The sequence below is a fragment of the Pelobates fuscus genome, chromosome 7 (genome assembly GCF_036172605.1).
Source record: "Pelobates fuscus isolate aPelFus1 chromosome 7, aPelFus1.pri, whole genome shotgun sequence".
NCBI classification, from domain to species: Eukaryota; Metazoa; Chordata; class Amphibia; order Anura; family Pelobatidae; genus Pelobates; species Pelobates fuscus.
Genome location: NC_086323.1, coordinates 103,181,860 through 103,204,573, shown reverse-complemented (window position 1 = coordinate 103,204,573; position 22,714 = coordinate 103,181,860). Strand labels below are relative to the sequence as shown.

Sequence of the window (22,714 nt, the reverse complement as noted above, 5' to 3'; positions counted from 1 at the left end):
CTAGACAGTACAACTTACCTCTTCCTGATACACAGATATCAGAACCAATACCTCTCACTTACTACATAGTACCACTTACCTCTTTCTGATACACAGATATCAGAACCAATACCTCTCATCTACTACACAGAACCAATACCCATCACCTGCTACACAGTACCACTTACTCTTCTTGATACAGAGATGTCAAATACTCTCTCACCTCCACTTAATATGTAAACATCAGAAAACATATCTTTCATCTCCTTCTATTATATGGACAATGTATCTCTTATATCTTCCAAAAACACCAACACCGGGACACATACCTCTCTCCTCCTCCTAATACGCCAACATTCTGATATGCTCTTTAAAATTCTGACATGTGCCTCTAACCTCATCCTAATACAAATCCATCAGGACATATGCCATTCACCACCATCTAAAGCACCAATATTATGTCACAAATCTCTAACCTCCTCTCCCTATAAAATGTTCTTACCTGGATAAGAGAGTCACATTTTAAGGATTTGGAGGTACATTCGTGTTGGCTGGCGCACCAAGTGCAATTCCAGGGTAATGTCAGACAGCTTGTGCACCTGTTGAAAATATAAGTGACTAATCAGTGTGTGGTCCTTCCATGCCCCCCTGGCATCAACTACACCCTTAGCTCAATATACAGAGTTTCTGAAACCTGGCAGCATTTCACAGATTATTCTTGGTATTTTAGAATAAATGTAAGATACACAGGAGTCAAAAGGGAGACCTCTAGCCACTTAAAAGGTTAGAAGAAGTAAAAATGCTCAGGCACTCATTATGTTGACAAAGACCTGAGTGCAGGTAGAAACGTTGCTGTGCACTTGATGTTCCATTAAAATCCTGCTTATTCTTCAACACAGTGAGTGCCTGAGCATTTTTTAATTTCCATACTTTACATGTGGGGTGTGCTGGCCCTAGCTCAGTTTAGCATTTTTTCTTTTCCATACTTTACATGTGGGGTGTGCTGGTCCTAGCTCAGTTTAGCATTTTTTCTTTTCCATACTTTACATGTGGGGTGTGCTGGCCCTAGCTCAGTTTAGCATTTTTTCTTTTCCATACTTTACATGTGGGGTGTGCTGGCCCTAGCTCAGTTTAGTTTTTTGGTTGAGTGCAGTCCCTATTAATTTTCATACAAAGAAGGTTAGATGCTAAAAAGATTCTTACGGAGTGGTGGGATGAATTGCCTGGGCCCTCTTGCAGTCGTAGATGACAAGGCTGTGCCAGGTAATTTGGATTCCTCCAACTGTTATGGCGACATCAATAGTCACGTAATCTGATTGAGAAACAAAGTGAAGTAATATTTAGCACATGTTATAGTTAATAAAGGCTGTCAGAAGCTGTCTTGTTATATGATAAAATCAATCATCCTCATCAGCATGTAGACATGTTTGGGAAAAAGCTGCACATTCCAGTTAAGAGCTTTTTCAATCCAGCAACAAATATAGGTATTACTGGTTCTATTTATTTATCCATTACATGAGGCTCTGTTTTTTGTGGTTTCCCTGAATAGTTATATTCTGATGTTGCAAACTATATTATAGAAAGGCACAAGTAGGGCATCCCATGCAAACCTGTTTACATTTCCCAAGAGTCTAGGCTCATATTGGGTTTATTCACTGAATCTGTATGGTTATAGACAGTGTGTTGACTTAATTTGGGAAAACACCAAAAAAATAAAACAAATAAAAAAGACTCTCTTTTGACATCAATGTGACCTTGTTCCCCTGGACTGCCACAATAACTTGAAAGTGGAGAAATCTTAGGTTTTAAGAGTTTCTATCTAAAGATAACTACAAAAATAATTATAGAAGGCATCATATCTCATCCAGTGATGTATGACTGCTGGGAATTAGATTTGACTACTTTCCTTGTTTTTGTAAAGGCCTCCATTCAACCCCAACACCAACAGGAATAACGTTAATTATAATCGGCCTATGAACCAGTGTTCTTTTCTGAAATACTTAGGAACTGTTTACATCTTATGAAGGAGAGTACATCGATTGTCCAGGAGACCTAGAATGTTAATTAAATGTGTGCCACAAATGCAACTTGAATCCTGATTAGCAATTATCAAAGTTGAGAGATAAATGTTAATCTTAGCATAAGTGAATCATCAGCTTTTTTAATACGTGGCATTACATATGTATTTATATTTTATCTTCTACTGACTTGTTTTTATATTACAGGCTATCTTTCATTTCCCACAGTGCACCTGTAAGTGCAATGGATATTCTATCACCTAGTCAAATAACAGGAAAAACAGTAACATGACATGTTGATTGAAATTAACACTTTTTTCCCCCCCAGATTTGCAAATTAATGGCAAACACCTATTTTTCACGAAACCTACATTCATTAAAAGACTCTGGATTGAAACGGAATTTGGGATATTACCCATGATCTCACATCATACCTTGATTGGATGGAAACGGTGGGTATTTCTCACTGGGGAGAAACGGGCAGGATACCCATTGCCCAATTGCATCGTAGACAACTTTTGCTGGCATGAGCACTTCATTACCGAAGTCACAGGACACGTTCATCTGTGTCAAGTTGGGCAGATTTCCAGTAACACTTAAAATGATTGACTAGTGGGAGAAAATACACAAATATATCTATCAGGGTTATTCACTAAGGACACAATACAGTTCAGACTCATAACATTTAGTTGAAGGGTTACTCCAAACACCATGACCACTTCAGGGATCTGTATGTGCCGTGTATCTACTTTAAACTCTGCACATCTAGAGATAAGGCATTGCCAATAGGGCATTAGTAATTAATGTATGTTAGAAAGGGTTAGAGTAACCCTTTAAATGAACTGAATGGCAACCAAACGTACAATTCTCATATTTAGTTAAATTCAGTTGCGCACATCTTATTCGGTACCATCTGGTGCCTGCTTTAAAACCAGAATACAAATGTTCCCACACAAGTCACAAGAGACGTGACACTTCTGATTAAGCTTGCAAATTATTATTATTATTATAACTGGCATTTATAAAGTGCCAATTCCGCAGCGCTGTACAGTCGGGGAAAATAGACCATATAGTACAGACAATCCAGTACAAAAGGAATAGAGGACCCTGCCCGTAAACTGAGATCTAGCATCTACCTTTTATACAGAGTGCCAAGCTAAATGGCTCATGAGCTTACAATCTAAAGGTTATTAAGGGGACTTGAGATAAAAGGGAGCATAGGGGAGATCTAAAGGTAATGAACAGCTAGCCTTTTAGCATTTGTACCGACTGCAATATGTTTTGTGATTGAGGAGGTAATTGGGGAAGATGCCAAATAAAAAAATATAAGATAGTGCTTGGAGTGGATTTGTGATATAAAGCCGTTTCTCCCATTGCAAGCTTAATCTGTGCACAGACTTCCATGAACTCATATGGACTAATTCTGTCTGCATTGATGTTTTATGACTGCTCACTGTTTAGCAGAAATGCCCCCACCAGCGGCATGGAGAGTGGGAGCATAAGGGACTCTTATATTAAGGTGTGGGCCATATTGACCCTCGCAGGCTTTTTATAAATATCTTCTGCTACTGCCGCCAGTGGGAAAATAGTAAATAAAAAGTATTTATTAACCACTTTCAGCTGTCAAATCTGACAAGGCCATTTATTGAGGATTATGTGCCTAACAAATGGAATTAAATTGCCTCATCCGATGTTTTCAATGTAAAGTATAGCTCTCGGTTTAGAAATTATAATTATGAGCTCCTGATAAGCCTGTAATGGTGGTAATTGAATTGATCCGAACCATTAAATGCCTTATTGGGAGCTGATAAACTGCTCGTACACATGATGGGCTGTAATTCATTCTAGGGCATATAGATGCTTTTTACAATGAGAGCTTGTATTAGAAATGGAAACTGCAAGTTGGGTCCACCCAAAATGTACAAATTCAAGTGAAGTTGGGCAGAACTGCAGACAGACACCTGCCAGTTCTCAGTAATTATCACTGTATTGGATCTGGAATTCAGCCGTACAGTGGAATAACGACAGGGTGATATCTGTCCTACAGTCCAGGTAATTCAGAACCAGCAACCTGGAAAAGCTAGGAATTAGTCAATCTTGACAATAAATGCCCCCGGATTATTTCTGATAATCTGGATTAAGGGTATCTAGTGCTTAGAGAAGAACTATGCAGGTATGAAAAATTGAAAAAATTCAGAAAAGATAAAAATAAAATAACAATAAATAGATTGCATAATTTATTTGATTTCATGTTGGCAGATAGAGATTAGTAAATTACTATATCATGTCAGTGATGCTCGAACTGTAACGAGCAACATACCACACTGAAAGCGGCCAAGGCACATGTTCTGGGTTTAGAGGAATCATCCCTGGCATCGTTTAGTTGGACTGTTTATGTACACATTGTCACGCTGATATGATGCACTATATCTTTCCTCTGTGTGAATCATTTCTCAGATAACTATCCTAAATTTAACAGTACTAGAACGCGAGTCCGGTTGCCCAGGATACCTCCTCTGTGAGACAACAGAGAATAGTAGCCAAAAACGGCTGCAAAATGTGTCACCACTCTTGTGCAGATGATTTAAACAGTGATTATGTGCCGTTACCAGGCGATGAGTAAACTTGGCCAATTCGCACCCAACATGCCAGATCACTGCCCTTGTGGGTCTCATTGTGAATCCCTCATAGTGCCCTAGGTAGCTGGAAGGGAGGTAGAGAATGAAATATAACCCACAGGCTAGGGGTGTACTCTACGGGTTGATACTTCGCAAAGAGAAAAATAAATCCAACATTTAATTAAATACCCTGCACTTTGATTTGTTTTATTTCTTTTTCTCTTTGAAAGTCTAACAGTCAATCCATAAATTCTCTACAAATACATGGTAAATTCTCATGTTGGGAGGTTTAACACGTTTTGACATTCGTTTTTGTTTTGTCTTTCTTTGTGTATTTTTACGCACTGGGAAGGTGTTGGCAATCAAGTAGATTCAGCTTTAACTTTTATTTAAATTTTAAGGACCTCATTTTAAGTTTATATTTTATTTTTACTGCTGGGTGATGTCTCATCCTTAATAAAGCCGTTTTACTTTTTTCCACCATCCTGGGAGTCCTGTTTTTCATCTATTCTTCTGGAGCAACTAGAGGAAGATAATAGTCCCCCGTTACTACCGGGGGAGGCACCCTAGAGCGCTATCTTTCGTCTAACCTTGTGAGTGCATTTCATGAACACTTACCTATTATTTGATACAGATTTACACGATGTATATTTATGTATTTTAATTTTAGATTTCTCAGCCGTATCCCAAATATTTCTGGTTGTTCTATATTTTGCAATAAAGGTTAGATTGTGGTTTTAACACTATAGGGTCAGGAATAAATGTTTGAGTTCCTTACCCTATAGTGTTGCTTTAAGATTCTTACCTTGGTACCAGAGGACACATCGATTTCACTGGGAATAATTGTCATTGCTGGACACTTTTCCACCCCACCCATGCCTGGGTTGGTCCAAAATGTGGTATCTGTGGACCCTTGACATTCCTGCTGCAGGGAACATCTAGTGAAATCAAAACATACATTACTATCGTTAGAGAACAAACTCACGGCTTCTGGGTGACAAGGGTTAAAGAGCAAGAGCAAATGCCAACAGAAACATTATCAGCAGTATACAACAACCCAAAATTAAAGCACCAAACACTGTCATCACTGTCAGCCGTATACACCTCAAAATCTATTCATCAACAAGGTATAAAACACCTCTCACCGGACACAAAGAGACGGGACACCCTGTAGTTGCCAAGCGACTATTTGCTGGCTGAGAATCATACGATTAGCAGTTTATCAAATCAGAACTTATTCTGATTTGCTCTTGCAGTGCCTGGACACAATGAAGCCTTAATAGGTCATTGGAGAGAAACTGCTTCAGGATTAATGAAACTGAATCTGAGTGTGCATAGCAATGAGTAATTAGTGACTTATCAGAACAGTTCAGCAGCCCTTGACCTTCTTGAACCAATCACTGCATGAAAAATTCCTAGCGATGCATCCAGCATACATTCATTTACTGTCCTAATTAATTATATGGAAGAATAAGAGTGAGCCTGTAACTCTAGTAGTGATTTGCCTTTCAGTGCGTTAATTAGTATCTTAGTCAAAATAGATTTTTACCACTGGAAAGGTGCAACGTGTTTAGTGTTATATTAATAGGGGAGGACTGTGTATTACAAATGACAAATTACTTGCAAAGCAAAAAAGTGACACAAACATAATTATTTTTATCTGTGTAGCACGTTAGCTATGGGTATGTCTGAAAGGGCTAAATGTTCCATGCAATTACTAGGCAGCAGAGGGGTTCTGCCACCCAGAGATCATGAGGAAGAGGATCTACTTCAGCCACCTATACAAATGTAAGCCATACAAGATAGATGACACAGTGGATGCAAAGAACTTCATGTGCATTGTTTTTGGGGGGACAGATGTGTACATAATCGCCATGACGGCCATATTTGTATTTCTTCAACAATCAGAAGCCTGGCAGTGCGAACGATTCAAACAGGTAAATTCTCCTTTTATTGTAAAGCGCTGTGGAATAAACTGGCACTATATAAATACCAATAATAATAATAATAACTGTACCAGTAAAAAATATAAACGTGGTTACTTACTAAAGTCTTAATTCAAAGTGAATTTTGCATTTTAGTACAAAGAACGCACAGCTGACGTAGAGAATTTTTCCAATTCTGTTATCATGACCTTATATTTGACTCTTCATAAAATTAACAAATGCATGAGGTCATGCGTTTAGACTGGAAGAAAGAAGATTTCGTCTAAGGCAAAGGAAATGTTTTTATTACTGTAAGAACAATAAGGATGTGGAATTCTCTGCCTGAAGAAGTGGTTTTATCAGAGTCCATACAGATGTTCAAACAGCTACTAGATCAGGGACCGGCAACCTTCGGCACTCCAGATGTTGTAAACTACATCCCCCATAATGCTCTTACACCCATAATGCTGACAAAGCATCATGGGAGGTGTAGTCCAAAACATCTGGAGTGCTGAAGGTTGCCCATACCTGCACTAGATGCATACTTGCAAAAACAGAATATTCAAGGATATAATCTTTCAATGTAGGGTAATAACTGCTTGATCCAAGGATAAATCTGACTGCCATTCTGGGGTCAGGAAGGATTTTTTTTCCTAGTTTGTTGCAAAATTGTGCTTAAAACTGGGTTTTTCGCCTTCTTTTGGATCAACAGCAAAAAAACTAATGTGAGGAAGGCTGAACTTGATGGACGCAAGTCTCTTTTCAGCTATGTAACTATGTAACTATGTAACTATGTAACTTTGAATTCTCACTTTACTTAATATGCCAGATGATGCTGAATATTCTATCCGTGCACCCTCCTGCTGGCTGTTTGCCTTTCTATGGGTCATTTTATATATGAAATCAGGAGCACAATGCAACAGGACTCACAGTTCAAATGACAAAGTCCCTTTAAGGGTAAGATTGAAACGAGAACAAAAGTATCGCTAGAAGGTGTGTATGTGGCGGGTGATTTAAAACTTTCAAGTTGAAAAAAGGTGAAGGTATACGCATTGTTTCTTAGCAGTAACAAAAGGAGAAGGTGCTTGGAGAATAATTCTGATTGCAGTCCTGGAGGGGGAAAATGTGTTAGCAGAGCTTGGAGTGTAGTACTGGTTATGGTGTTAGAGGGGCAGAAGTTGGTATTTAGAGGAAAGGGATGTGAGTTTGATGGAGAATCTAAGTGAGCAAAGATGGAGGGTATGAAAGAGAAGAGGTAAAGGGCTGAACCGATCAACGAACCTGGCTTCCATAGTGCACCAGCCACAGTACACGTCTGCTGCTTCCATACACTCCGTGCACGTCCGGAACTTGCTACATTCTGCCACTTTCACTCGGGCCATCTGGAAAAGGAAACAGGCAGAACTTGAGGGTAATTATGATTTCCAGAAAATATCTACCACAAAAGACACTGAAGGCTGTGACTATATGGTAGGCTGTAACGATGTATTATCTGGGAGATAGTTCTGCCATAATGTTTTACAAGGGAGACAGCAGAAATGATTACATGAAATAACAAGTGTTGTCTGAGAATATGTTCCAACTGACAGGTCACATCAAAGAGTGTAGAGTACGATTCAGTAAGAATTGGCCTTAAGTGACACGGTACCTGGTATGATGTCATCACGTAGAGGTAGGTGGGATCCACAGGATCAAAGTGCATGATGTGATGAACAGGCTGACCCCGTGCTATCGATATGGACTGTCTGCTCACTACGGCCAAGCTAGAATTCAGGTTAATCTGCAGGAAGCAGAAATGGTCAACATTGAAAACAAATCACATCAGAGAACAATCAGACAATCTGTAGCAACTGTGGGAAATTGTGGGAATGAAGTGATTAACAGCAACCAGATAACAGGATTAAAATCTTCACCATATAGCAACAATAAAACTGTTTAACCCTCACATGGACAGGACTTCAGGGATTCAGATTAAAGCCGACTTTAATCCGAGCCCGTAACTAGTTGCGTTAACATCTAATAATAGCTCCAAACCAGTTGCCCTAACACCTAATCCGAATACCTGATTAATAAAACTTACTCCTAACCAGTAACAGAAACACTACTCTAGGTGCTAACTAGTAACACTAACACTAGGTAATAACTAGTATAGCTAACACAAAATCCTAACTTTTTATTAACACTACGGACTCCTAACCAGTAATACTGACAGCTAGTAACCCTAACACTTGGTAATAACTAACATGCATAACAACTTATGGTTCACTTTGTAATGGCACAAGGTGAGCTAAAACCAGATTGAGATCTGAGCGGGGACCCACCGAAGGGCAAGCTACTTGTGCTAATGTCACTTTTCTTTTGCACCCTATTTTTTTGCTAATTGCTACCGAATAAACTGGCAACAAACTCCCTGACAAAACGGTTTCAGTTTAGGGACTGACAATGCATCGCAATATCAGGTTATATGAAACAGGAGGAAAGATAAATGGATGGTACTGATCATTCAAGTCTTAAGACAATGTATGTATATATAATGGGTAGGTCTGGCTACAGAAGGGTTAATATCAGGAAGTCTCAGCCCAATTTTAAACCCGTCTCCACACTTAGTGACAATAAAACAATAGACTATATCCACGAAGGAAATTCCAATTTTCTGTTTCCTATGATCACATCCCACCTCCTCCTTCCTCTCGCCTGTTCTGTTAAATTATTATCTTTAGCTCATAACCTCGCATTTCTAAACGCCACTTCCTTAACCATTTGGGATTTTTCGAATATTATGAGTCACCCGAAAATGATGATCTTGATTATGAGCACCAAATCACCTCAATTAGCACGTTGGATCCCATTTATTGGATTATATGCCTATGTGTGCTTTCGACTGAAATGTGGTGAAGCAGAGAGAGAAGTGTGAAATGAAAACCAGCTCCGCTCATGATGTTCATGGTCCCAGATGATCAATTGCTGTCCTAATCCCCTATAGGGAACAGATCGAGAGACTTTCATTCTGTCTGTTAATGCTTTATCACTGCCTCTCTGGGGTATATGGATCTCAATTAAAATCTATAAAGAAGAGGTCAAGAGTATTTCAAAGTAGACAGTTTATAACTCAGAATCAGATTAGTTATGACTGCGTGGAGTGGGGAGAGTCTCTGAAGATATCTCTTTACTAAACTACAACCCCCACCATCCATTTAAATTGACTTATAGAAACGAATGACAAGCTGTCTCGGGTAGAATACAAGCAGTGCCAAGCCAGCAGGTGTCTGAGAATAACTCCCACCACTCCCAAGTTGTCAAAGGTGGAAGGGGAGGTATGAAGTGGAAAAACTATCAAAGATAAAATAAATAAAAGTATGGGGAAAAAAACTGTCAGGGCATATCTGTTCATCCAGAATAGCCTCGGTATGTGATCATATTAGCACTTACTAATATGTGCAAGAATTTTGAGCCACACTTTATATCCTCACATGTGGCACACTCTATACATATATATTCTTTTTGAGATCGATTCTCTTGACAGGCACATCATCCAAAAAATCCACAGTACGTTAATTGGTGCACTGCAGAATCCCAAGGGCAGCCTACACTTCAATACAGAATCTTATGTGAGTTTAAAGTTAGCAATTACTAAGATGGTGCTGAGTTGAGCTTTTAATTGCTGTTTGCAGCAGTCAGTGGATTTTGCAATGGTTTGGACAGTATCACACATGCTAAGGACCTTCTCCAATTTCCTATTTCAGTTCCTGTATGGGCCATCACAGGTCAGGTCCACTTATGCCAACTTGCTGTTTCTTGAGAAAAAAAAAACTGCTCTGTCACCAAAGTATACTCTGTACAAAGTAAGTGGCCGGGTTACTGACTAAACCAGGAGATGTTAGGAATTGTCGAGGGAATCTGAAATTTCCATATTACCACACAACAGTCCCGGGGTATAAGCTATCATCAACCATGCTAAAACGACAGTTCCAAAGCAGCTGGACGGAAAACATAGCTGACGTTTTCTAATATAGCTATTTACTTTGAATTCCCCACAAATCCTTCTTTAATCAATAACAGCATTAACAATATAGGCCAATCACTGGTGATCCAAACATCAATGGTCAAAGCTCTATTCATTCAATTCATAAAAGTGAACAAACTGTATCTCTGAAACAAATAATGAATCATGTCAATTTTATTTGATATCCAGTCATTTTAGAAAGAAGTGAGCCGCAATTCACCTCTCCACAACCAGACAAAAAAAATATTGTCGTTTTCATCCTTTAACACAAGGGGAAGGAAAAAAACTGAATGTCTTTGGCTTTCTGCGGTGGTAATGACTAAATCCTTTGGTTTATTTCTGACACTGGCCAAGAGAACTGGTCAATAGGGATAATTGCAGGATGTTATCGCAGTGTTTCATTTCTAAAGCTAATGTTTCATGTGTTTTATTCAATTTAATTAAAATCAGAAAAAGTAAACAAAACAAAAAAAAAAACCACGAACATATGCACCTTCAAAAGTTGGCCATTAGATGTCCCTAGAAATGCCACGGTGTAGCCACCAATGCTGGACACTGCCACGGATGTCAGTCCTCTTGCTTGAAACAAGGATGTAGCATTGAGGGGTTGACTGACAGCTAATGGGTGCTGGAGATGGGCAGCCCCGCAATCCAACTGTTCCTCTTGCAGCTGTAAAAAAAATACAAAATAAATTCAGACAACAGAATGAGATTAAAACCAAAACTATAAAGTCCTTAAACTCATAACATGCGACTAGAATGCAGAGAGACCAAAAGAGTCAAATCTTGGGACTGGCCATAGGGTTGATTTGTCTTTCATGTTTACATTTTTTTATTAATCCATAGGGTTGATTTTATATGAAGGTCACAGTTTTATTAAAGAATCCCCAGTGATGTATCACAGGAATACTGCAACAATTGGGTTCTAAAGGGTTTATTACAACAGAGCCTATTATTCCCTGTGGAAAGCAAAGAATTTTAGTATTAACCCCATGTTGGGCTGTGTGTATGGGCGTGGAGTGAAATAATCGCAAGCTAATTGTTTCTGTCTGGAGTCTCGGGATAATTGCAAGAAATGGTTATCTGGGCCCATGCCAGGCTAGCTCACACCCCTGTCCCTCTCAGCAGCCCCATCATTCTTGGTTACTTTCCTCCTATTCTGTAACCCACCCCCATCCTTTACTGCACCCCCATCATTCTTGGTTACTTTCCTCCTATTCTGTAACCCACCCCCATCATTCTTGGTTACTCCTCTCTTGCACCACCATCATCCTCCCTTGAATCCCACACCCATCGTCCTTTGCCCCCACACCCATCCTCCTCACCCCCTCCTACATTTAGGAACTGTTCATGCTGGGAATGTATATAAAAACAAATATACAAACACTGAACAGAAACCTCCTTCCTGGAGCTTCTCACGTGCACCGAGGTTTATACAGATTTCTCAGTACATCACGCACTGACTGCTCCTATACTGTATATCACGCACTGACTGCTCCTTCTCTGTATATCACGCACTGCACTGCTCCTTCTCTGTATATCACGCACTGACTGCTCCTTCTCTGTATATCACGCACTGCACTTTCTCTGTACATCACACAATGACTGCTCCTTCTCTCTACATCACACACTGCATTGCTCCTTCCATGTATACCCCACACACTGCATTGCTCCTTCCATGTATACCCCACACACTGCATTGCTCCTTCCATGTATACCCTACACACTGCACTATTCCTTCCATGTATACCCCACACACTGCATTGCTCCTTCCATGTATACCCCACACACTGCATTGCTCCTTCCATGTATACCCCACACACTGCACTATTCCTTCCATGTATACCCCACACACTGCATTGCTCCTTCCATGTATACCCCACACACTGCATTGCTCCTTCCATGTATACCCTACACACTGCATTGCTCCTTCCATGTATACCCCACACACTGCATTGCTCCTTCCATGTATACCCCACACACTGCATTGCTCCTTCCATGTATACCCTACACACTGCACTATTCCTTCCATGTATACCCCACACACTGCATTGCTCCTTCCATGTATACCCCACACACTGCACTATTCCTTCCATGTATACCCCACACACTGCATTGCTCCTTCCATGTATACCCCACACACTGCATTGCTCCTTCCATGTATACCCTACACACTGCATTGCTCCTTCCATGTATACCCCACACACTGCATTGCTCCTTCCATGTATACCCCTCACACTGCATTGCTCCTTCCATGTATACCCCACACACTGCATTGCTCCTTCCATGTATACCCTACACACTGCATTGCTCCTTCCATGTATACCCCACACACTGCATTGCTCCTTCCATGTATACCCCACACACTGCACTATTCCTTCCATGTATACCACACACACTGCATTGCTCCTTCCATGTATACCCCACACACTGCACTATTCCTTCCATGTATACCCCACACACTGCATTGCTCCTTCCATGTATACCCCACACACTGCATTGCTCCTTCCATGTATACCCTACACACTGCATTGCTCCTTCCATGTATACCCTACACACTGCACTATTCCTTCCATGTATACCCCTCACACTGCATTGCTCCTTCCATGTATACCCCACACACTGCATTGCTCCTTCCATGTATACCCTACACACTGCATTGCTCCTTCCATGTATACCCCACACACTGCACTATTCCTTCCATGTATACCCTACACACTGCATTGCTCCTTCCATGTATACCCCACACACTGCATTGCTCCTTCCATGTATACCCCACACACTGCACTATTCCTTCCATGTATACCCTACACACTGCATTGCTCCTTCCATGTATACCCCACACACTGCACTATTCCTTCCATGTATACCCTACACACTGCATTGCTCCTTCCATGTATACCCCACACACTGCATTGCTCCTTCCATGTATACCCTACACACTGCATTGCTCCTTCCATGTATACCCTACACACTGCATTGCTCCTTCCATGTATACCCCACACACTGCATTGCTCCTTCCATGTATACCCTACACACTGCATTGCTCCTTCCATGTATACCCCACACACTGCATTGCTCCTTCCATGTATACCCCACACACTGCATTGCTCCTTCCATGTATACCCTACACACTGCATTGCTCCTTCCATGTATACCCTACACACTGCATTGCTCCTTCCATGTATACCCCACACACTGCATTGCTCCTTCCATGTATACCCCCCATGCTCTGCTCCATGTGCTCCTTCCATGTATACCCCCCATGCTCTGCTCCATGTGCTCATTTCATGTAAATCTGACACACATTGCTCTACTTCTGTGAAAGCTGAGACACTACACTGCTCATTCCATGCACACCACATACAATGCTCTGCTTCATACATACATACATACCTCACACATTGTTCTGCTATTTGTGTACCACGAATGCTGTGCCAGCTCTGCAGGACCAACACAACACTGACTGATACATATTATTTGTTTAATTTGCAATTTGACAATGATGAATTATAAAATCTAAGTGTTCATAAAATATATCACCAGAACAAAATGGCATGTAAAAGAACACAGTGTGTATTGTACATGATGTACGAGATTAGTTTACTTTGTCAATGTTTTTCCAAAATGTATTCCCAACGCTGCAGTGTACTGCCACCTATTTAGTTGACCCCTCCCCCCCCTCGTGTGGGGGTTTGATGAACGGTATTACTTGTGCTCTGCCTCTTTGGATGAGATTATCAGTGTAGATGATCTCAGCAAATCTCATGTTTTCCCATAGAGAAAAACTGGGAGGCTAGTGCGCATGTAGGGCAAAACGCTATCAAATGGCCTCTGTGAAACTGATTGAATACTTGGCTATTGTGGCGAAAGGACCTCTAGCGGATGTGCATTGTACAGCGCTACGGAATCTGATGGTGCTATATAAATAATAAAATAATAATGTGCAGGAGTAGGCAGCCTTCAGCAATACAGATGTTGTGAACTATATCTCACATAATACTCTTACAGCCAAAATGCTGGCGTAGCATCAGGGGAGATGTAGACAACAACATCTAGAGAGTCCTACAGAACGGCAATGATTTCAGCTGCAGGGTTAAACTGACGGGGGGATGGCACCCAAATCACTTCATTTTGCTAGTACAAGTCTCACATGTTGCTCCATTAACCAGGGGCTGTGGTCTACTCAAACCACGCTCAATTCTACACGTCCACCACATAATGCTCTGACTTCCATTTACAAACAAACTGCTCAGCGTGTGCTGCTTTTTCTATCCAGATACTGTGCTGCATGACTAACAATGGTATTTTCTCAGCATAACCTCCATATACACTGCTCTGCATGACCCGTGCACACGGCTAAATTCTCACGCTGAAAGCACTGCACATTCCACTCACACTGCTCCGCATATCCCACACATTGTATGCTGCTGTCTGCTCATACCATACACACAGTGCTCTGGCTCCATGAAGGGCAGGCAGGAAGTTTTTGTTTGTGAAAATGTTCAGCATTATTGTCAACTAGTATAAGTAATAAACAATTAGATACTTTTAGCACACAAGACTTATCAAATCGGAGAAGACACAGACAACTGCTTCAGCACACTGCCAGCCTCCACTGTTATGTACTCAGCAATACAATTCCCAAGTAAATTACCCCCAACTACCTCATCTACACTGTGCTGTACCAGAGATTATAGAGCACACTGAGGCATTATATCGCGGTCACAAGATCGCACTTGGGGACAAACGACTAATGTGAAATGTTGCCATTTTAATAATGTTACATGAATTTCCCTGTTTGTGAATTTGCTGTTGTGCGATGCTTTATTTGAAAACAAAATCTCTTTGGAACCCAGCTAACAAACATGCCTAATTACAGGGACGCAAAACAGACGCCCTATTACATGTGAACTAACTGTTTATTGTCAGAGCAGATGTATATACAGCTGCAAAAAGCAACATGGTCAGAAATGCGGGAATATAGAGGGGTTTATTCACTAAATAGCGAAACGTAGTGAAATGAAACCGGAAAAAATAAATTTAATTATTGTGGCCAGCCTAAAGCATACCTGTGCAATAATCCTGCTGTCTAATCAGCATCCTGATATGTCACACCTGTGAGGTGGGTGGATTATCTCGGCAAAGGAGAAGTGCTCACTAACACAGATTTAGACAGATTTGTGAACAATATTTGAGAGAAATAGGCCTTTTGTGTACATAGAAAAAGTCTTAGATCTTTGAGCTCAGCTCATGAAAAATATGGGCAAAAACAATTGTTGCGTTTATAATTTTGTTCAGTGTATTTACAACACACACTAGGCACACACACAGAGATCATAGGACACACAATATATTATGAACTATACAAACACGCAAATATAAAACACTATAAAACATAAAGTAAAAGAACACACAGGGCAACACAGACCCACTGACTGCCAAACAAGAGGACACTGTGACAGCATTGTAATTAGCTGGCAGTGCTCATCATAAAACCTAACTTGCATACCCCCCAAGTGTCCCTATTTAGGAGGGACAGTCTCTATTTTGTGCCCAAATCTCTCTCTTCTATCCTAATGTGCCTCTTTTCAAGGAGCTCCATTCTGTTGGTGTGTGAGTGTATAACAGAGCTCCACAGCAATAATACTCACAGTAATTTGTCTTTAAACTACAATAATGTGTTTAGAAATCAGTCTCTGTGTAAGTAAGATACATTGTTCTTGTTCTTAATCACATTTAATGTATAAATTGTTATTATTCAACAAAAAAGCCCTGCCCTTGGCCACACCTTCACTCATACCCCTAAAATGAAAGTGTTCCTCTCTGTCCATTTTAAATGTTGGGAGGTATTTACTTGTAGAATTTTTATTTTACACATCATAATTCCCTGTAAACTTCTCTCCTGGCCTGCACCACATATATTGCCATTGGGGGCTCCATACAAACATTATGCTTCGATAAAGGGGTGAAAGAGTAAAAATAAGTAGCAGTATACCCAGACTGCCTAATGATGGCTGTCTCATGGTGCTATGAATTTCCTTCATATTTGGGGCATTCATTAAACATCTATTTCTGAACACCCTTTGGTGCATAGATCTCCCTCCCTCTACATGATGCCGTTTGTCCCTCACAGAGCCTCAAATCGCTTCCATCCTCCCAGGCTTTCTGAGCCATGGGAAATATCCTGACTAAATTTAGAAAATTCCATCAGGATTATGCTTTTAGGAATCCCAAATTCCCCAATGTCCCAGAGTGGTATTACAATTCTGGGGCTATCTACACAGAATGGGGCAAAGGTTTATCAGAATTCATAAGAGTGTTGTTTATTAAAATGTTCATAGGAATGAATGCAAGTACTTTAAATCCTCAACGCCATAGTCTTCCTGGGTGCATGATAAAGTGGTACACATTGACCAACGTTTAAAAGAAATACACATTACTTGATAAAACTAAATGGGAATCGGACCCTTCTGGGGTGAGATTTAAAAAGTAATGTAAACAGAAAAGTGGTAAAAAGTGTTAAAAGGGGGGGGGGGCTGACCACAGAGCTGGGAAGAAGCAACCTTTAACAGCTCCTACCACACGCGGTGCATAAAAAAGATTACTAAGCCCACAAGGCGCTAAATCACGGCGAAAAGGTGCCCACGAGAGAGGTGACCTTGCCCTGAGCACAGTGATACCGCTTAAGTGCCACCTCAAGCCACACTCACCCGACGGACATATGGGGCCTACAAACTTACCAGGCGTGGGAGAGACGGATGCTCTCCCGATGCCGCGACAACCCGAGCCGCTGCGACAGGGCCATCGTTCCCCCCCCTCTGGACCGGTGGGGGTCATCCCGGTCTATCAAACTGGAGAAAATACTCACCCTCTAACGACTCCAGGGCGTGCACCCAAACACTGGGAGACATGAGGCCTGACAAAGATGGCCGACGGCCTCACTACACACGAGGAGCGACCGACATTCTGTGACTGGGCAGAAGCTTTCCAGAACAAAATTGATGACCTCTGCAAGCATTTCTGGGAACGCCTGGAGGAAAATCGACAACCACCAGCACTGCCAACGGTTAGTACCGGGGTCAGACCACCCAAAGCCAGACTACTAGCCAAAGCCCCGGTCCCTGCAATTGGCACAGCCGGGGAACAGCCGAAGAGGCCCCACCCAGGCATTTATAACCCTAAACCTGCTTCCCACAGCACTACTGGCCCGCCTGGGAAAAGAGCTGCAAGGGGCATAGCCCCTACACCCCACTCACACCTGCGAAGGAAAAAGAGACGCATGCACAAGCCCGGGAAAACAGCCCTCCGCAGCTCCACACAAAGGATGGACTTAACCCCAGGACGGCGGCAGGTCCGTGACACGGCAGACAAGGAAGCCCCAGAGCAGAGTGGGGACCTCATCCAGACTGCGCTGGGATACACAAGCAGACAAATTGGGAGCCGATAAGAAGCTAAGGAGTCCCACCAGCGACACCTCCAGACAAGCACCCGCCACTTGCAGACTAGGGGTCGGCTGACCCTCCAGAGACTGACCTGGTATACCTCTCACGGTTCGTGCATGGGCACCTAATGTGAGAACTCTCCAAATGTCTTCCACTTATGCATATCACATTGACTCTTGCCTTCTAACACAAAAGTCTAGCACCTCTAGCTAACAGACATTATAAGCACTGAATTAATTTAACCTGTTCATGTTCACTGTCAAGCTAACAATCTGCTTAACAAGTACTACTAACGCTGACCTTTAACTTTTTGTGAAAACATAGATTGACATGCAGAAGTAAGTTTCTTCAATAGCCTGGCTAGCATATACCTTATTTTTCTGTTCATTGATACTTCTCACTCATGTAGTCAGCCAGCGCAACGTATGCTTCATTAACTGCAATGTTAACTAAGTGAATGTACCCTATTGTTGTTAATAATCAGACATGCCTGTGCACTACCCCGCTCACCCTCAAGCAGGTCTCACAGATTAGCCCTCCGAGTGACTTAACTTGTATACCTTCTCATGAACCATATATGTTTAACAAGTTGACTACTCGTTTTTTCAGAACACTCAATGGTTATACTCACACTACGTATTAATCTTGATCCATAAAACAAAAATGTGCAGCTATCTCAAATGTCACATATGTTTCACTCTGTGTTATTAAGCATGTTGATGCTGTCGTGGCATTACATGCACGTATGTTAATTCTTGCACAATAAAATAAAGAATTTAAAATATAAAAAGTGTTAAAAGTGGAGGAATCAGGGCGGAGCTTGACCGCAAGCCAGAGCGGACGCAACTCTGCATCGCTCCACGCTAAAAACTGTTAAAAAGCCTGATATTCAAGGTTTCAAACCTCAAACACCCTACTCCTGACCAGGGATATAAGCTGAGCGCCTCCCATGACACCCTATGCCATTCGTATACCCGGCGAGGGTGAACCGGCGTAAACGCAGACCTGGGGCCTACAGACCTACGGTAGGCCTCCATTGGCCGGCACTGCTGAGCGGCTTTCAGTATCCAGAGTACCCCGAGGCAGAAGACTTCCCTGCTGCCTACTTACCTGTCCCAGCATCGATGGGCAGACGGTTCCAAAAGCCACCTCCGGAATCACCATTGGGGTCCAGGGACATAAGAACTGCAGTAACAACCACCTCCTAAAATGGTGGGAGCGGCGGACCGCGAACCCACAAAGGTACTAGCAGACCCCGTACAACCTGACATGCCTCCAGAGCGGGTACAAACAAACAAGGGGGACTCAGACGGGTCAGCCCCAGTTACACAGCGATCAAGAGCCTCCTGACAGCCGACGTGGCGACCATCAAGGTGGACGTGCAAGCAGTCACTGACAGGGTGAAGTCCTCGACGGACGACATGTCATCCCTACAGGACTCTGTACTGGCCTTACAAGCCCAGCAACAAGCCCTCTCTCTCCATTACATAGCCCTAGATGACAGGACCCGACGTAACCACCTCAAGCTTAGGGGGGGATACCTGATACTGTCATGCCTGACGAGCTCCCTCACTATATGAGGTGACTCGTAGCCTCATTACTGCCACCGACACATTTAAAAAAATGTAATATAGATCGGATCTACTGTCTACCATCATTGGGCAGAGCAGCCTCAAATATGGTTCAAGATGTGATCGTGCATTGCTCTACCTCACAGGACAAAAGACTCCTGATGACAGCACTCCGTGGCAAGATGCCATTGACATTCGAAGATGCAAGTCTCTCAATCTACTAGAACCTAACCAGATCCACGCTACAATGGGGAAGATCTCTGAACCCTGTCACCAGCATCCTGAGAGAAGCGGGAATGGAATACCACTGGAGATCCCCCAGGTTCCTGGTGGTCACACACGAGAGGACTGTACACAAAATATCCACACTGGCTGAGTCACCGACCTTCTTTAAGGCCCTGGGCCTCCCTGTTCCTAAACAGGTTACCAACCAACGATCCAGCACAGACGCCTGGGTTCCCAGGCAGGCAGAACCATGCACATCTTCCGACCACTTCAAAACCAGGAACCTGAATTCATCGGGAGCCGATCTACACAGCTGCAGCCCGAACATTCATATACTGTTTCGATGATGTTTGATTTATCCCCAGCTTAATTGTTTCCCTACTTAGAGAGGCTACTGGCTAGAAATTGGACCCTCTGGCACTCAGAATCTTGGGGTCTTGCCCCTATGGTAAGGAGTGTTATACCACTCTGCTGACAACCCCCCCCCCCCCCCTCATCCCCCCTCTCGAGGGCCCCCTTGGTTACGAGTACTGCTAGAAAAAGGCCTCCCTATAACAACCTGCCTGAATTACATTTAAGACCTCATGGCCATTCTCCCTAAGCATTTTACTCACTCCTGTCAATGTAAGATTGAACCACATGTGATAAATGCCTAGTTACTGACAAATGTACAACCTGTTCTTAGGTGTTTGTGCATACTTTTACTTTGCTTTATTTCTGTAACATATTCTACATTGCTACGATAAAAATTTGGCCTGGAAGCTAGGCTCCGCCCCAAAAATTTAAGTTTCAATAAAAAGAGATTGACAAAAAAAAAGTGGAGGAATCACAATGGAAACCAATAAAATCAGAGAGAAAATTCCACTGGTGACTACTCAACTTTCAGAAGTCTGCATCACTTTTCTAATAGTCCTCCAGTACTTCTCTGTTTATGGGAAGCTCTGAATTGCTCTCCAATATGGGAGGCAAAGCCCCTTTATGTGCTAACCCTGTACTCCTCCTGTGGTCCAAAGCTTTCCACGTATAATGGCAACCTTTCTACCACCACCGTCTCTTGCCAAGCAGACTTTCTTTCCAGGGCTGCCATCAGGACATACTCTAAACACCAAAGCAACTTTAGCTTAATAAAGCAGTGTGGGTGTATACATCATGCCACTGCAGTCTCACTGCTCAATTCTCTCCCATTTCTATTTATTTTGTATTTGTTTTTTTCATGTGGGTGAGACAAAATGTCACAGACAGCATGACACAGAGATTACATTGATACATGACATAAGGTGAAAGGTTTGTACAGTGATTCTTGCCCACTGTACATATAATATGTGCACAATGTAAATCAGATTGATTATGCGTGCCTAGCCACACCTCACCTGGCTGTTTTGGCGATTCGAGTATTCCTTCAAAGAGGGGCAGGCTGAGTGCAGGTCCAGTAGTGGGTATAGCATTTTGTATGGGTATGTGTATTTGTGACAGTGTTGTGGCACCCCACCTCCTATAGAATGTAAGCTCGATTGAGCAGGGTCCTCTTCAACCTATTGTTCCTGTAAGTTTATTTGTAATTGTCCTATTTATAGTTAAATCCCCCTCTCACAATATTGTAAAGCGCTACGGAATCTGTTGGCGCTATATAAATGGCAATAATAATAATAATAATAATTGTGCATGTGTGTACTTTCTCATGAGTTTTGGCAATTGTTGAATTGGGATGGGGCTTAAAAGAACACATCAGACAAATGAATCATTTCAACTTGCTCAAGTGCTTTGTGTATCTGGAGTCTGTCATATTTGTGACACTTTAAAAAAAAAAAGTCATAATTTCAGTAGAAATCTGTATTTGTATAATTGGGGTTAGAAATCAGACAGCCAGACAGATTTTCTTCTGCATCCAATAACTTCACAGACCGAATGAAAGCAGCAGGCTGAGCAAGTGTGCACCTGCCTTCCCCACTTCTCAATGAGCTATATTACAGCTAATTGAAAAGGATAGGAGAGATTAGATTGCATGTGTGCGCATGCTCATGGGTCCAGCACAAAGGCTTCTCAACATGAAGGCTTGTGATTTGTGTAGTTCCTGGCATGAACTGAATTTATGCAAGCTGCAGTAAAAAATACATGCATTTTTTCTTTATATATATATCTATGAAATTGTTAAATAAAAAAATAGCATGTTCAATGGGATATTCCTTTAAGTAAAGTTCCATTTCAGCTGCTAAATTAATTTATCCACAAGTCAAAATAATCCTACAGAAAGGCAAACTGCAGGCATCGTGGACAAAATGGCGGCACCAAGGTATTTAGTCCAAGGCAAAAAGATAATAAATATAAATAGAGGCAAGTAGCAAGGGGTGTGTAATCATTAAAATCAAAGGGGAATAGACAACAAAAAGAACTGGGGGGGGGGGGGGGAGAATTATGACAGTGCTTTAACATTCCCATTTCCATGCTCTGTATGCATAACTGCTTTATTTCCCCATGATTCCTCCTGTTTCTGAAAGTTAAGGGAGTTTGTTTTGGGAGTCCGCTAATTTGGAGACAAGTTTACATTGATTTCAACTGACGGACACAGGTCGGGAGGTAACCTTAAACAAGATATGTAAGAGGAATTACATAAAATGTCCCTGCTGTGCCTTGTCAGAAGGCGGCTGTAACATCTGGGGATATTTATATCCATCTATATTTATATAAAATACTCATATCTCACATGTGACAGATTTGCTTTAAAATAAAACATGCCAGCAGCAGATATATTTTGGAAACTGTAGGCCCAGTCTTGGTAAACCCATCATTAAACACATTGTGTTCAAATCGAAAGTGACATTAGATGGCTAGATTTATCCCAGAGAGGAGACGTATTAAAAATATACTCTACACACCATCATTTTATAGATTTCAATATAGCCCAGAGAGAGGAGGTAACACTGCATGGCACG

The 22,714-nt window shown here is 41.8% G+C and overlaps 1 protein-coding gene across 1 annotated transcript in view; it reads right to left on the bottom strand.

Moving 5' to 3' along the window:
* PLXND1 (plexin D1) overlaps positions 1-22,714 on the bottom strand; it is a 95,402-nt gene that overhangs the window by 47,478 nt on the left and 25,210 nt on the right. Inside the window, exons 2-8 of the mRNA XM_063426313.1 lie at positions 11,037-11,213; positions 8,189-8,320; positions 7,822-7,922; positions 5,421-5,553; positions 2,432-2,606; positions 1,183-1,291; positions 482-578 (exon numbers count right to left, since the gene is read on the bottom strand). Of these exons, the coding sequence (XP_063282383.1) occupies positions 482-578; positions 1,183-1,291; positions 2,432-2,606; positions 5,421-5,553; positions 7,822-7,922; positions 8,189-8,320; positions 11,037-11,213 (924 nt within the window). The remainder of the gene's footprint in view (positions 1-481; positions 579-1,182; positions 1,292-2,431; positions 2,607-5,420; positions 5,554-7,821; positions 7,923-8,188; positions 8,321-11,036; positions 11,214-22,714) is intronic.